The sequence below is a fragment of the Podarcis raffonei genome, chromosome 3, assembly GCF_027172205.1.
Source record: "Podarcis raffonei isolate rPodRaf1 chromosome 3, rPodRaf1.pri, whole genome shotgun sequence".
Taxonomy (NCBI): domain Eukaryota; kingdom Metazoa; phylum Chordata; class Lepidosauria; order Squamata; family Lacertidae; genus Podarcis; species Podarcis raffonei.
Window position 1 is genome coordinate 51,924,302 of NC_070604.1, and position 13,485 is coordinate 51,937,786.

The following is a 13,485-nucleotide window of genomic DNA, read 5'->3' on the forward strand; positions in this document are numbered from 1 at the left end:
AATTGGTGGCCCCTGCTGTATATCATGAGAGGCAGGAAATTGTTATGCTTTTGAAATATACTTCTGACATACATTTTTCATAGACCAAGTTTTATGCTAAAATTAACAGTGCAACAATGGAATAGGGGCAGCAATATTGACTGAAAACTCCTAGAAAGCAACCATCTTGATAATTTACAAAACAAATCAGACTTGATTCAAAAAGTTTCTTCCTACCAGCTATAAAGATATATAACTTCTTCAGAATAATCAGCTGTACCACATGGTGCATTGGATGGTATGAGCTATTTGCAGGGCTGGGCTACAATAATAAAATGCATACTCATGCCTTTATTGGCTAAAGGTGTAGTTCAACAGGCACTCCTTCCATACAAAGCCCCTGTTCGTTTTAGTGTGCTGTAAAATGACAGTGATTTGTGGTTGCAACTTCAGCATGTTCTGCATAATATATCTATGCAAACCTAAGGGGCAGCTTCAAGTGGCTTAATGGTTTGCATGGGCAACTTGAATGTGTGGTAATGTGTCAGTAAGATTTGAAAGCATGCCAAGCACTTGCAGGCCGTATAGCCTTAACCTGACCCCATTTTCATAATACTAAAGTGTGACTTGTAAACTGTTTTAATGGATGTATTTTTTGAAGCTAAATACACTAAATGTATTTCAGCATTTCCCAAGATTAGGTAAGATATATTTCTTTTACAAATTAATTTCTTATTGTTTGTTCCCTCTGCTTTAACAGGCATTTTCAGGAAACAACCAAAATAAAATTAATCCTAGACCTGGAAAGGTGAGGTGATCCCCATCCCATTGATTACTGTTTTCCTTTATTTTTCCTTGTTGGATTAAAAAAAACTGAAGTTTTTCCCCCTATAAATACAGGTCGTTATCTGCAGTAAATCAGACCCTTTGGAAAATGCTATTGAAGTTTTTCATGATATGGTGGACTGCACCGCTTGGGTACTGTCGCCTGTAATTCTAGTTAAAGTCGTCAGAGGATGGTAAGAATAAAATGTTCACCCTACAGCTAGTTCTAAATTCAGTCTGCACGTTCCCATTCTGCTTTAACATATTTTATTCACTCCTTGACTGTATGCTTCTAAACTCAGTTTGGTCTCATGCCTTTTTGCTTAGTCTAGCTTGAGTAAACTAGTTTTCACTAGTTTATTCTCATGTGTGTTGAGACATGTTTTGAACTGTTCCAGCGTTTCTGACTCTTGATCTGATGCATGTAGAGGCTTATTGTTAAATTTGCTCATGTGTTCCTATTTTCCTCCTTTGATGTTCTAAAAAGCTTTTCCTGTGACCTTAAGTAACTTCTAATTTTATACTACGTTGCCTTAATTCTCTTGAAAGATTACTGCTTTTTGGCTTTGAAAAGACCAACAGGAAAGCTAGATTACTGTTAGGGATCTTTTAAAAACACTTCCTGAAGCTTTGATTAAAAACATCAAACAAATTTACATTGCTGGATTATCGAGTGATAAACTGTTTCACTTGGCAGAATTCCTGCAGCTTCCAGTGTGCTGCTGAAACCAAAGGCATAAAGAATGAAACTGATAAAGTTTAGGGATTTCATGGGGTCATCAGAGTTTGCTAGTCAAAGCAAAAGAGGTTGGTTTCAGTGCAGGAACGCATGTCTGTAACTATCTAGTTGTCGTTTAGTACTAGTCTTTTACCAAACAGCAAACAAATACCACGCTCTATGCAATAAAAGAAACATAGTTCTTTGCACCCATTAGCTATATCTACAATTGTTTTAAAAAATACATTTATTATATGCCCTTTTTTTTTTACAATGTGCCCAAGCAGATATATAACAAGATGGAAATGTCAAAATAAAAATATTATTTTTCAGTTTAGCTGTCTAAAAAGCTTGTATTTTATTTATTTGTTGTGATTTGGTTTGTGGAGAGTTGTGGCATAGAGCCTGTGACTCAACACCCTAGTATTAATCAGTTAGTTTGATAGTCCAGCACTGTGTAGTTACTTGCTTTGTTCCATTGTGGTAGGCTGCTTCATCTGCTTTGTTCAGCCATTTTGTTTGATTCATCCGGTGCGAAACTTGCAAAACCAGAATTAATTTTATGTTGTTCAGATTTCCAACTTAAATTGATGGTAATTGCAAATTGTTGGTATGTCTTAGTCATCTTAATACAGTTACATGGCACACACTTTCCCCTATCCTACATGCAGAGGCTTCACACATACCGTTATCCACCTGTCCATTTCTTTCCAGAGTCCCAGCATACATCATTCTCATGCTTTTTATGGGATTACCATGCATGCTTAGATGTTTGGAGAAAAGCAGGCTATTGGATAGCTGTTTGGGAGAGCCTAACATTAAAGATGAATCAATGTCTTCTTTTCTCATGCCTTTTAAAGTTCCTGCCTTTCTTCTTCATCCTCCTCCTTGACTTGTAATTCTTTCCAGCTCCCTACTTTCTTTCACCTCCTCAATGTTTCCTGTCTTTGACTTTCTTTATTAGCTGTTCAGCTTTTGAAATAACTTTGAGTCTTGACTCTACTGTTTTGACCTGCCATTTGGATTTGGCTGAAGCTCTGTACTTTCAACACCTGATATCTGGTTTGGTCTGACTTCTAGCTCTATGCTAAATTATCTTTGGACCTCTGTTTCCTGGTTTCCCACTTGGCTATTTTCTTGATGTCCATTCTGACTTTGATCTTTTGAGGTAGACACCACCCTCTCCAAAGTCTTGACAACATCTCTCCACTTAGCAACAGGTGCTCCAGGTGAAGTATGTTTATACTCTTATTATTGGAAATACTGGGTTATATATCTCTGTCTTCTTTCTTCTGATCTTCTCACTCATCTTGCTCACAGGAAAGTAGATGGCTTGTTACAACAGACCATTATTTCACCATTGTTGCCCTAGTATTTGAAGACATTGCTCTTTCCCTATGATTATTTCTTTCATTGCATCTTAATCATCTTTCTGTGTTGCAATAACATTCTTGATTATAAGTAAGACATTGCTATTTATTGCATCTAGTTTTCTGCTATATAGTTGTATAGTTAAACCCCTACTTGATAACATTATATACTAGCATTTCTCGGTATGGCCAATCCATTACAGTGGTACCTCGGGTTACATATGTTTCAGGTTACATATGCTTCAGGTTACAGACTCCGCTAACCCAGAAATATTACCTCGGGTTAAGAACTTTGTATTGATGAGAACAGAAATCGTGCTCCGGCAGCGCAGCGGCAGCAGGAGGCCCCATTAGCTAAACGGTGCTTCAAGTTAAGAACAGTTTCAGGTTAAGAACAGTCCTCCAGAATGAATTAAGTACTTAACCCGAGGTACCACTGTACTTGTATTTGTCACCTCTAAATGCTCTACTATGAGTACCCCAGTTTATATTGACCTTAAACCATTCTCTTTACAGTTTTTGTTAATGTGAGAGTAATGGTAAACTAAATGCTTTAACTCAAAATAAATTTGTAAATAAACTAATTTGCATGAAAGAAAACAAATGATTCAATGTTTGTTTTGGTGTTTTAATTTATAGTTGGATTCTATATGAGAAGCCAAACTTTGAAGGGCCCTCTATTCCTCTGGAGGAAGGAGAAATTGAATTTTCAAACCTTTGGGGTGAAGAACCACTTGATAACAAAGATGAATGCAAATGCCCTGAGCCTGCAGTGATTGGTTCAATGAGGCATGTAGTAAAGGCAAGTATGGATATGAGTAGACTATAGATTATGGCTTAAACTTTGTAGACTATGGGTGATTTGTCTGACATGGTAGACCAAACTATGGCTTACCAAGTCTGTACAAATATGTGGGCTCCGGGAGAGGAGAGGAGCTTGCAGCCACTTTACTCCTTCCTGGTTCTTTTGGGTGGTGCCAATTGCATAGGCCCATTCCAAGCAGTCAGGGTGCCTCTATGATTGGCCCCTCCCAGTTTCAACATGGCAGCAGTATAGATTAGCAACTTGCTATTAGTAAATGCTAAAGGGGCACCACAAGTATGTTTTGTCTTTCCCTTTGCTGCACAGAATAGACTCAGTCCTAATTTTATAATTTATCATTCTGTCTTCATAATTTTGCCAGGATTATAGCATTTGCCGAATTGACCTGTTTACAGAACCAGACGGGCTGGGTCTTGTAAATTCATACTTTGATGACACGGAAGAAACTCGATTTGGTTCTGCACAGAAAACGTCTTCTATCCAAGTGCATCGGGGCATGTAAGTATATAGATATGCATCCTTAAAAAAAGGTACTAGTTTATAGTAGATATCAATTGCCCAGATTTGGAAATGATACATTTATGCATGAGGTTATACATATTTTTTTTGTTCTGTTTAGTGAGTGATGATCATATAAGGCAGTGGTTTTCAACCAGTGTGCCATAGCACCTTGAGGTGCCTTGAATGAGTCAGGGGTGCTGTGGGCAACACTGGCCTCTGTCCCTCTTTCCTTCCCTCCCTCCTCTGATGCCCTCTTGCACCTCTGCCTTCCAGAGGCTTGCACAGCCGATTGTTGCAGCAGCCCTGGCTACAAGCTCCCTAGTCGAATGGTGCCTCTGGGCCTGGCCAGGGGGTGTTTCCCAGGCCCCTGTGGGGCAGTGTGAGGAGGAACCTCTCTTTGGGATGGGGGTGGGGCAGCTCAGGGACCAGGGCTGGTGGCAGCGGCTGCCCGGAGAACTCCCAAGGAGGTGAGGAGAGGAGAGGAGGCTGACAGAACACTTCCCAAGGGAGGGCATTTGAAAAAGGGGGAGAGGTGTTGTAGGGTCAATTACGTCCAGGGGTCCAGCACACTTCTCTTGCGCAGCTCTGGTCTTCCCCCCTGGGACCTTTGACTCAGCAGAGCTTGTAAAACACAGCGGAAGCAGAAGCAGGAACGTTCTGTCGTGTGGAGGCAATAACTCAGGCTGAAACGCAGCAGTCTCCTTATCTTAAAGTCTTTATTCCTTAGCAAAACACAACAGCTATAAATCTCCTGGCGAGAGTTCGCCCATGTTGCTCCTTTCTCCACGGAGCTGACACGCACACTGAAAGAACACAGAGAAACCACACCCCTTCCGTGTTCTAAACCCGCCCTCAGAATGTGAGGCGTCATCACTCAGAACTCTTAACCCTGTAAGTTCTGAGCCTCTCCTAACACCCCCTCTCGAATCACGTTCTGAGAGGACCTCTGAGTGTTCAACACTTTCCCCATTGCCTTCCGCCCCTTCCTGGCATCGTTGTTAGGCACCTGTTGAACCTCACAAACCTCAGGTTCGCACTGTGCGAAACCAACCCACGCATTTGTGACTTGAAACCTCTCAGGTGGAATTCCCTTTGTAGCCCGCGATGACCGCCTGGGCACAAACTGGGGTGCTTCTTTTGACCCACTGGGGCCAGCATGTGCGTCTTCCTCATCAGAAGACTCCCCCTCTGACTTGACACTTCTGTGAGCTTTCTCCATTATGCGCACAGGAGATGAGGGCTCACTCTTGGACACTCCCTTAACAACCTGTGGAGACGCCCTACTCTGTTCAGGGACCTGGTCTCCACCAGCAGGTTCAGGCTCTGGCTCTCTTTCCTCCTCAGCGTCAGACAGACAATCTGAGTGAACGTCAGAGCTCGCTTTGCGCCTTGCCCAACCATCCTGCTCAAAGAACTCAGCCTGTTTACTGACCAGAAGCTTGGTCTGATCACCTTCTGGATATGCGAATCTCCACCCTTTTGTCGCAGGCTCATATCCACAGAAGATCATTTCCTGGTACCTTGGGCCACCCTCCTGCTGCAGAAACTTTGGTACAGGCACCATGGCTCTGCTACCAAAAGTGCGAAAGAAATGCACAAGCGGCTTCTGCCGATGAAGCAGGAAATACGGGGTGTCACCTACCACTGCATTGTAGCACCTGTTCATCGTGAAATTGGCCGTTTTTACCGCCTCCCCCCCAAAACTGTGAGGCAAACCAGAGTCATCCAGTAGAATCTCGGATGCTCGAACCAGAGCTTTACTCCTCAGCTCTGCCACGCCATTCTTCTGAGGAGAAGTCACCTTGTGACGTATCCCCCTCTGGCGAAAGAAACCCTTTAGAGCAGACCCAGTGACCTCTGAACCTCGGTCACACTTGAACCCTTGCACCTTGGTGGAGAACCTTAGTTCCACCTCTGCAACCCAATCTTTGATCAGTTGCGTTGCTTCCTCCTGCGTTGTCAGAGAAAAAGCCCAGGAGTTCCTAGTAAAATCATCGATCAAAATCAGCAGATGCCTGGCTTTGCCCAGACTTGGCTGAGGCATAGGCCCAAACAGGTCTGCGTGCACAAGCTCAAAAGGCTTTGTGGTTACCCTCTCCACTCTGGGATCATTAAAACCCTTGTTTCTGGCTTTTCTGCAAGCCTTGCAATTCAAAGGTTTACCACATTCTTTTACCTTGCAACCTTTGGTGCACTCTGATAACATCTGAACGTCCTCACAGGACCCATGTGACATCCTCTTGTGCCACACGCAAGCACACGACACATGAGTGTGATCAGTGGCTTTCCCAATATTCCCCTCACCCTCCAGTGGTGTTTCCAAAACAAAGAGGTTGTTTTGATCCTTTCCAACACTTACGAGCTCCTTCCCATCTCTGGAAATTGTACAAACATCTTTTTCAAAACTCACAGAATATCCCTCCTGTAAAAGGCAAGGTACAGATAGCAGGCAATGTTTTATCTCAGGGAGAAGATAAACCTTCAATTCAGCCTGTAAAAAAGAGACAAACATGTTAGAAACATGGGTTATACGTCCCTGTGAACCTGTAGCAAATTTAACTGTTTTCTCAGTTGAAACAGCCTTGCAGTTCCACATTTGTCCATCAGGTGGCGCTGTTACCAAATGGGCATTCGCAGCCGAGTCAACAACCCAACGTAGGACTCTCCCCCCTCCGGAGTTGTCCTTCTTTGTTGCCTTAGCAACTGACTTCCTGCTGCCCCCGACCTTGGGGCGTTCGCTGCAGGTGTTCTCCAAAACCGCCATAGACGCAGTCAGCTGATAAGCTTTCTCACGCCTGCTCCCCCTGTTGCCATGGAAACCCGACTGGTTCCCATGGGAAGCGACCTTGGAAACGTCCTGCCCTGGCTCCTTTGCTCTCTGTGGGCAGCTGCGACACAGATGGTCAGCCGAGGCACAAACAAAACATCTCCGAGTGGAAAACTTTGCAAACTTGCCTTTGGTCTTCTCTGCCCCCCCCAACCTTTCCAGCAGCACTCCTCCTTGAGGCTTTTCTGCCGTTGGGAAAATGGCTTTTGGCTTCTGCTGTGGTTTCTCTGCAAACCCCCTCCAGCTCCTGCCAAACAGCCTGGGCGCTCTCAAGACTCTTGGAATGGTTTGCATCCCCATTCCCTGGTGCAAAGCTCTTCTCTTCTCCCAGCCGCTCTGCAGCATGCAGCTCACGTATTGGGGCATTCTGGCAGCCCTCCAACACAGTCCCAGCCCCCTCTGGGCCTTCTGGGCGTCCCTCAGCCCCTCTTGGACTTCCAGCCCCCTCTGGGCTTCTTGGGGCGTCCTCAGAGCAATTCTCAGCCCCCTCTCGCCTGGCTCCCACTGCATTCTCCAGTGCCTGCCTTCTCCCGGCCCAGGGCTTGCTCCCGTCCACCTTATCAAAAGGGATTGACGACTTCTGGCTGTCTGCCATCTCTCCCCGGGGGCCCAGCTTACTTACAGGTACCTCCCGGTCCGGCAGATCTCAGCTCCTCCCGGCTGGCTCCAGCTACTCCTTAGCTGGCCTTTGGCTGCTCCTCAGCCTCTTTGCCTGCAGTTTCACTTCCCAGCGTCTCATCGGCTGGCCTCTGGCTGCAGCCTCCTCACACGCACGAACGTTGCTTATCTTAATTGCTGACCTCCATAACCTGTTGTAGGGTCAATTACGTCCAGGGGTCCGGCACACTTCTCTTGCGCAGCTCTGGTCTTCCCCCCTGGGACCTTTGACTCAGCAGAGCTTGTAAAACACAGCGGAAGCAGAAGCAGGAACGTTCTGTCGTGTGGAGGCAATAACTCAGGCTGAAACGCAGCAGTCTCCTTATCTTAAAGTCTTTATTCCTTAGCAAAACACAACAGCTATAAATCTCCTGGCGAGAGTTCGCCCATGTTGCTCCTTTCTCCACGGAGCTGACACGCACACTGAAAGAACACAGAGAAACCACACCCCTTCCGTGTTCTAAACCCGCCCTCAGAATGTGAGGCGTCATCACTCAGAACTCTTAACCCTGTAAGTTCTGAGCCTCTCCTAACAAGAGGCTACTAGCTCTGCAGGCAAGGGGTGATATAACTGGGCTCCTGAGCCCCACAGGGGTGCCACAGAAAGAATGTAGTTGGTCAAGGGAGTCGTGGACTCAAAAAGGTTGGAAACCTCTGATAAAAGGTATGATTCACTGATAAACATTTAGTGAAGTAAATATAATATAAAAATTAATATAAAAATACTTAACATATCTACATATTTATACCCTTGTCATCTTGTAATGCATCATTAATGCTACCTGAGAGCAGGAATACATTCAATTAAACCAGGGATTCTGGGCTGCAACAAATATGACTCTTCTAAATTATTTTTACTCATTTTTGTTGAATAATGGAAAAGATTGCTGTCTGTTAAGTGCATTGGTGATTCAAAATAAATCATTAGTACATATCCCAGGATTGTATTAAATCGTTAAACTGAGATATAGGTGCTGACTAAATGCCAATGATGAAACTGCCAAGGTACTTTTCAGAATGGGTGAGAATGATACAAAAGTCATACTAAAAGAAGGGGGGATTAAATGAAAGTATTTCAATTGAGAATCAGTATCTGTTATAGTTTGATTATTTACCCCCACCCTACCATGTCACATTCTGGTAGACTGTAATAGTGAACCTTGGGAGTTGGTTTGTAAGTGTCATACAACTGTGTAAGTGGCTTTATCTTGATAATTAATTGAGTCACCAGTACTGATATCATTAAGTGTTGTATCATAGCATCATTATAAACACTGAGAATGAATCACAAGCATTGTCAACTGTAGTGGCATACACTGTTATACATCTGTCAACATGTCTGAATTAGAAGTATGTATTAAGAAAAATAAGTACACTACAGTCATTTTAGGAGATTATTTATGAGCTTTGAAGTCAACGCTGTCTTTCAGTAATGATGATTAATTGCTGCAGAATGCAAATGATGGTGAACAGAAGTTAAAAGTTGGCTATGTATGTATGTATATGCCACAGTGAATACCTGAAATTTAGTGAATGCTTATAACCACTATATATCCTTCAGAGTTATATTTTACCCTGATCAGTAATACAAAAAATATTTTATTTTACTGTTTATTCTACCCTATTGTCTTAACAGTGGTTTAAAAGGGGCTCTTTGTCATCTCCCTTCTGGGAAATAGCTAGGATGAGGTGTCTTTAGCTTTAATAATGTAATAGCATCATGTTTTATCGCAGCATTGTCTGGACCTTTTTTCCCTTGTCATTTTCAATTTGTAGATGGCTACTTTATGAAGAACCTGGTTTCCAGGGAATCCCTTTAATGCTGGAACCTGGAGAATATCCTAATCTATCCTTTTGGGATAAGAAAGAAGCATATGTTAGGTCCATGAGGCTCTTGAAAATGGTAAGTTAATGATATGAAGACTACAGGGATGGTAGAACAGCTGTAACTTTATAGTGTCCCATAAAAGGGCTTCTTCCATTGGAGGAAAGAAACCTTTGTTACATTTTTGCATACTTCAGAGTGTAAGAGGCGGCCTGCTGCATCAGGCCAATGGCCCATCTAGCCCAGCATTTTGTGGTCATAATGGCCAACTAGATGCCTATAGGAAGCCTGTGAGCAAGGCAGGCTGCTTCCATCTTGAACTGTTTCTAGTAATTGAAATCTTTTAATAGTTGCCTCGTATTTAATGGTTTTTTGTTGTTGTTTTTAAATCTAATTTGGCTGAATTTAAAAGGAGCATTTTTATTTTTATTCCAACAGATGGCACATTTAACTTTCAGACTTTAGAAAGTGAATAATATCTGTTGAATCATGCTTTTAACTTCTTTAACAAAATTAAAATTCAATGACATTTCAATTACCTTTCTTCCCTGCCCCTTCAATATTTGCAGGGTGGACGCAAAGTTGAATTTCCTGAAAGCCCAAAGGTAAAAATATTGTAATATGAATTTCCTATATAATAAAGTGTAATGATAAAAGTGTATCCCTTGAGCTATATACAGTTGTACCTTGTTTTGCAACCGGGATCCATTCTGGAGCCCCAGACTCTGGACGAAAAGGACGCACGACAAAGTGCCACTCTGCACACACAAGCAGAGCAGTTTGCGCTTCTGCGCATGCATGATTTAGCGCTTCTATGCATGCGTGAGCGGCAAACCTGGAAGTAACCCGTTCTGGTACTTCCGGGTTTGCCGCGGACGTTCGACAAAATGGACGCTTGACAAGGCCGACTCAAAACAAGATAACACTGTATACTAATGTTGTTGTACTCTCTTTCTGGTGTAAGTTAACAAGCTTACTGCTTTATCAATCCTTCTCCCCTTAAAAAAGCTTTCTGGATTCAGTCATGTTTAGAGTACATTTATTAAAATCAATGGGACTTAAGTCACAAGTAACTTTGGTCAGATTGATTTCAGTTGGTTTTCTCTCTTGTACACATGACTTGGCAGGCCAATCCAACTCCTTACAGTTGCTGCCAGGATGCTGTGGAGCAATGAAGCCTCCGCCACATCCTGGTCACTCATGTCAATAGTGGAAGGTGGCGGTGGTGGTCAGGCACCAGGCCTGATCCCAGTGCCAGTTGTAGGCTTGACCCAATGTTGCCATCTATGAGACTGGCTCAGATTCCAGCAGATCCCAATCCTCTCAGCTCTGCTTCCTCCCATCTGAAGGAAACCTGTGAGCATTTTACTGCATATTTGGCAGCCAGCAGGCACAAGTCAAATGACACTTCTGCTCAGTACAAACCCCCACAGCCCAGCATAAGGGGGTTTGTGTTGCATCCTAAGTCTGGATCTGACTGCTGCTTAAAGGCAAGTAATGGGGTTATCAGTTGAATCTCTTGGGGAAGGGGATTCACCTGAGCCTAGGAGTGGGCTATGAGAAACTTCTATCTTATGTGGCAATGGTATTGATTTTTTTTTAAGCCCCAATTTAAATAATGTATAAAGAATACTAAGGCTGAAATCTTACTTACTTGGAGGTAAGCCTTGTTGTATTCAGTAAGGTTAACTTCTGAATAGGCAATTATTAGGATTGTGATGTTAGATAATACATGTGAAAGCATATTGAGGTCTTGGAAAAGGCACAATATTAAATATGATTTACCATCTCCCTCCTTTTGCTAAAGGTCATTATTTACGAAAAGCCATTCTTTGAAGGAAAACATGTAGAGCTTGATTCAGAATTAGTAGCTCTTGCTGTGGAAGGAAATGAAAAAGAAGAATCAGCAGAGCTGGAAACAGGAACACTCACATCAATAGGATCCATAAAAGTGAAGGGAGGAATGTAAGTATTGCCTGGAGCAGGTGACTTTTCAGCAGGCAGCTACTATAGTGTAGAGACTGTATTGTGTAACAAGAAGTTGACTCGACTGTCCATGTCCACAGCATATACCTCCTATGAAGGATCATAATGAATGAGTCTAGGGTCCTGCAGCATGTATGCACAATGAGACAGACAGACAGAGGAAGGAGGGTTGTGGTTCTATTACATTACAGGAAACACAATGGTCACTTCATATATGATACCTGCTAATTTCCAGAGTGTATGAAGCAGCCATAATACTTGTGTGATATGCATGTTTGTGATAAGATGTTCCTTTGTCCCCATTAATTTACTCTTGAAAAGTGTTGAAACATTAGCTAGCAAACCTTCTTAATGCTGTGTTGATACTGTGATGTATAATGCAATCCTTCTGAGATCAGTAGGTAAGGATTGCAGCATATGTAAATATAAATGCCACATAATGCTTAATTTTAGAGATGTTGCTTGCCTTCTGGAAGATGTATCTGACTTTAGTTTGTTACTGCTGTAACAGCATACCTGCTTATCCTGGGAGTAAGCCCCCTTAATACAAAATGGCTTATTTCTGAATAGGCATGTATAAGATTGCACTGTTGGTCCACATAGTTCTTTCCCACCTTCTTTTGTTAAAATGTGCGGTATTAAATCGGATTAAATGTGGCTAAGTTGGTCATGTGTTTAAAGATCTCCCACTGAAATTGTGGGTCCTGTCCCTTATTTCATTTGCAGTTTTTATAACAATTTATTTTAATTATCATTTTTGCTGTTCATCTCATTATTTTATTTTTTGCTGTTAATGCAATAAGATCACATGTTTTGTACATACATTATTTTGTTTACACGTTATACTACTACTTTTTCAAAAATTTTGTTTACCCTTTTTAGTTGGGTTGCTTATGAGAAGCCAGAGTTTGCAGGGCATCAGTATTTGCTGGAAGAAGGAGAATACCAGGAATGGATGGACTGGGGTGGTTATGATGAGCAGGTGCAGTCGCTGAGGCCTGTTCTAGGGGTAAGTTTAAAAATGATGAAAACAAGTGTAGTCTTAGGAAAACACGTAATAATGTTTGTGGTTCGCTCTGTTTTGCTTCATCCCACTGTCTTTGTTTGCATGGGGGGTGGGAATTGAGATTGGGAAGACATTTTGCCCTTCTCATAAAATTCCATTCAGTCCCCCCACGCTCCCCCATATCCAGTATGTGGGGTGGGTGGGTGGGTGTGAAAGAGGGAGGGAAACAGAAACCTGGTGGATCACAAACAGCAGGCCTAATTTGGACGTGCATCCAAATATGGAATGTACAGGCATGCATACAAAGGAGATGTTGGTTTGAATGTGTTTTTGAGTATGTATTCCATTGAAAGAACTGCTTCTTGACTAGACTGTATAGTAGACAGAAGCTTTCCTGGGGCTGCTGCCTGATAATGTGCAAGTTTGGGCAAACATTGTCAGCCTGCCCAATGCCAGGAAACTGCTATATAGCTACAGCAGCAGATGCCAGAGAAAGGAGGAAGACAGGGTGGATCAGAGAAGAGGGAGGAGTGCCAGGGATTTCAACCTCTCTTGTTTTCTCTGGAGGAGGAGAAAAGTAGGCAGGCACCCATCCTGGTCGCTAAGGGGAGGAACAAGAGCAAGTCAGCCTCTAATCTGAAGGCCAGGAAGGAATCTGGGAAAGAGCAGCATGGTTATTTGTGGCCTTGCTTGGCCCAGCTTGACCAGTACAGAGTGCTTTCATTTGGACTTCCTTTATTTCTGTTCTCACATTAAAGCTGGCCTGTATTCATCAACATAACTCTGAACACAGGACAACAGTTCCAGCCTAGTGTTGTCTGTTGTTAAATGGAACCAGCAGGTTGAAGACAGAAGCAGTGCAATGCTTACAAGAAACTGCATCAGTGCTTTGATACACACTTCAGTGTATACCCATATTTAAAGTGCTTTAAAGTTTAAGCTGGCATCTGCCATTGCAATTTAAAGAT

The 13,485-nt window shown here is 42.8% G+C and overlaps 2 protein-coding genes across 6 annotated transcripts in view; one reads left to right on the forward strand and one right to left on the reverse strand.

Annotated features, from left to right (window-relative positions):
- Positions 1–13,485, forward strand: part of CRYBG1 (crystallin beta-gamma domain containing 1) — a 93,341-nt gene that overhangs the window by 60,786 nt on the left and 19,070 nt on the right. Inside the window, exons 6-13 of the mRNA XM_053381569.1 lie at positions 740–787; positions 880–998; positions 3,532–3,694; positions 4,077–4,213; positions 9,477–9,603; positions 10,095–10,130; positions 11,333–11,490; positions 12,394–12,520. Coding sequence (XP_053237544.1) covers positions 740–787; positions 880–998; positions 3,532–3,694; positions 4,077–4,213; positions 9,477–9,603; positions 10,095–10,130; positions 11,333–11,490; positions 12,394–12,520 — 915 coding nt within the window. The remainder of the gene's footprint in view (positions 1–739; positions 788–879; positions 999–3,531; positions 3,695–4,076; positions 4,214–9,476; positions 9,604–10,094; positions 10,131–11,332; positions 11,491–12,393; positions 12,521–13,485) is intronic.
- The window catches only part of RTN4IP1 (reticulon 4 interacting protein 1), a 92,515-nt gene that overhangs the window by 13,959 nt on the left and 65,071 nt on the right, over positions 1–13,485 (reverse strand). The window lies entirely within an intron of this gene.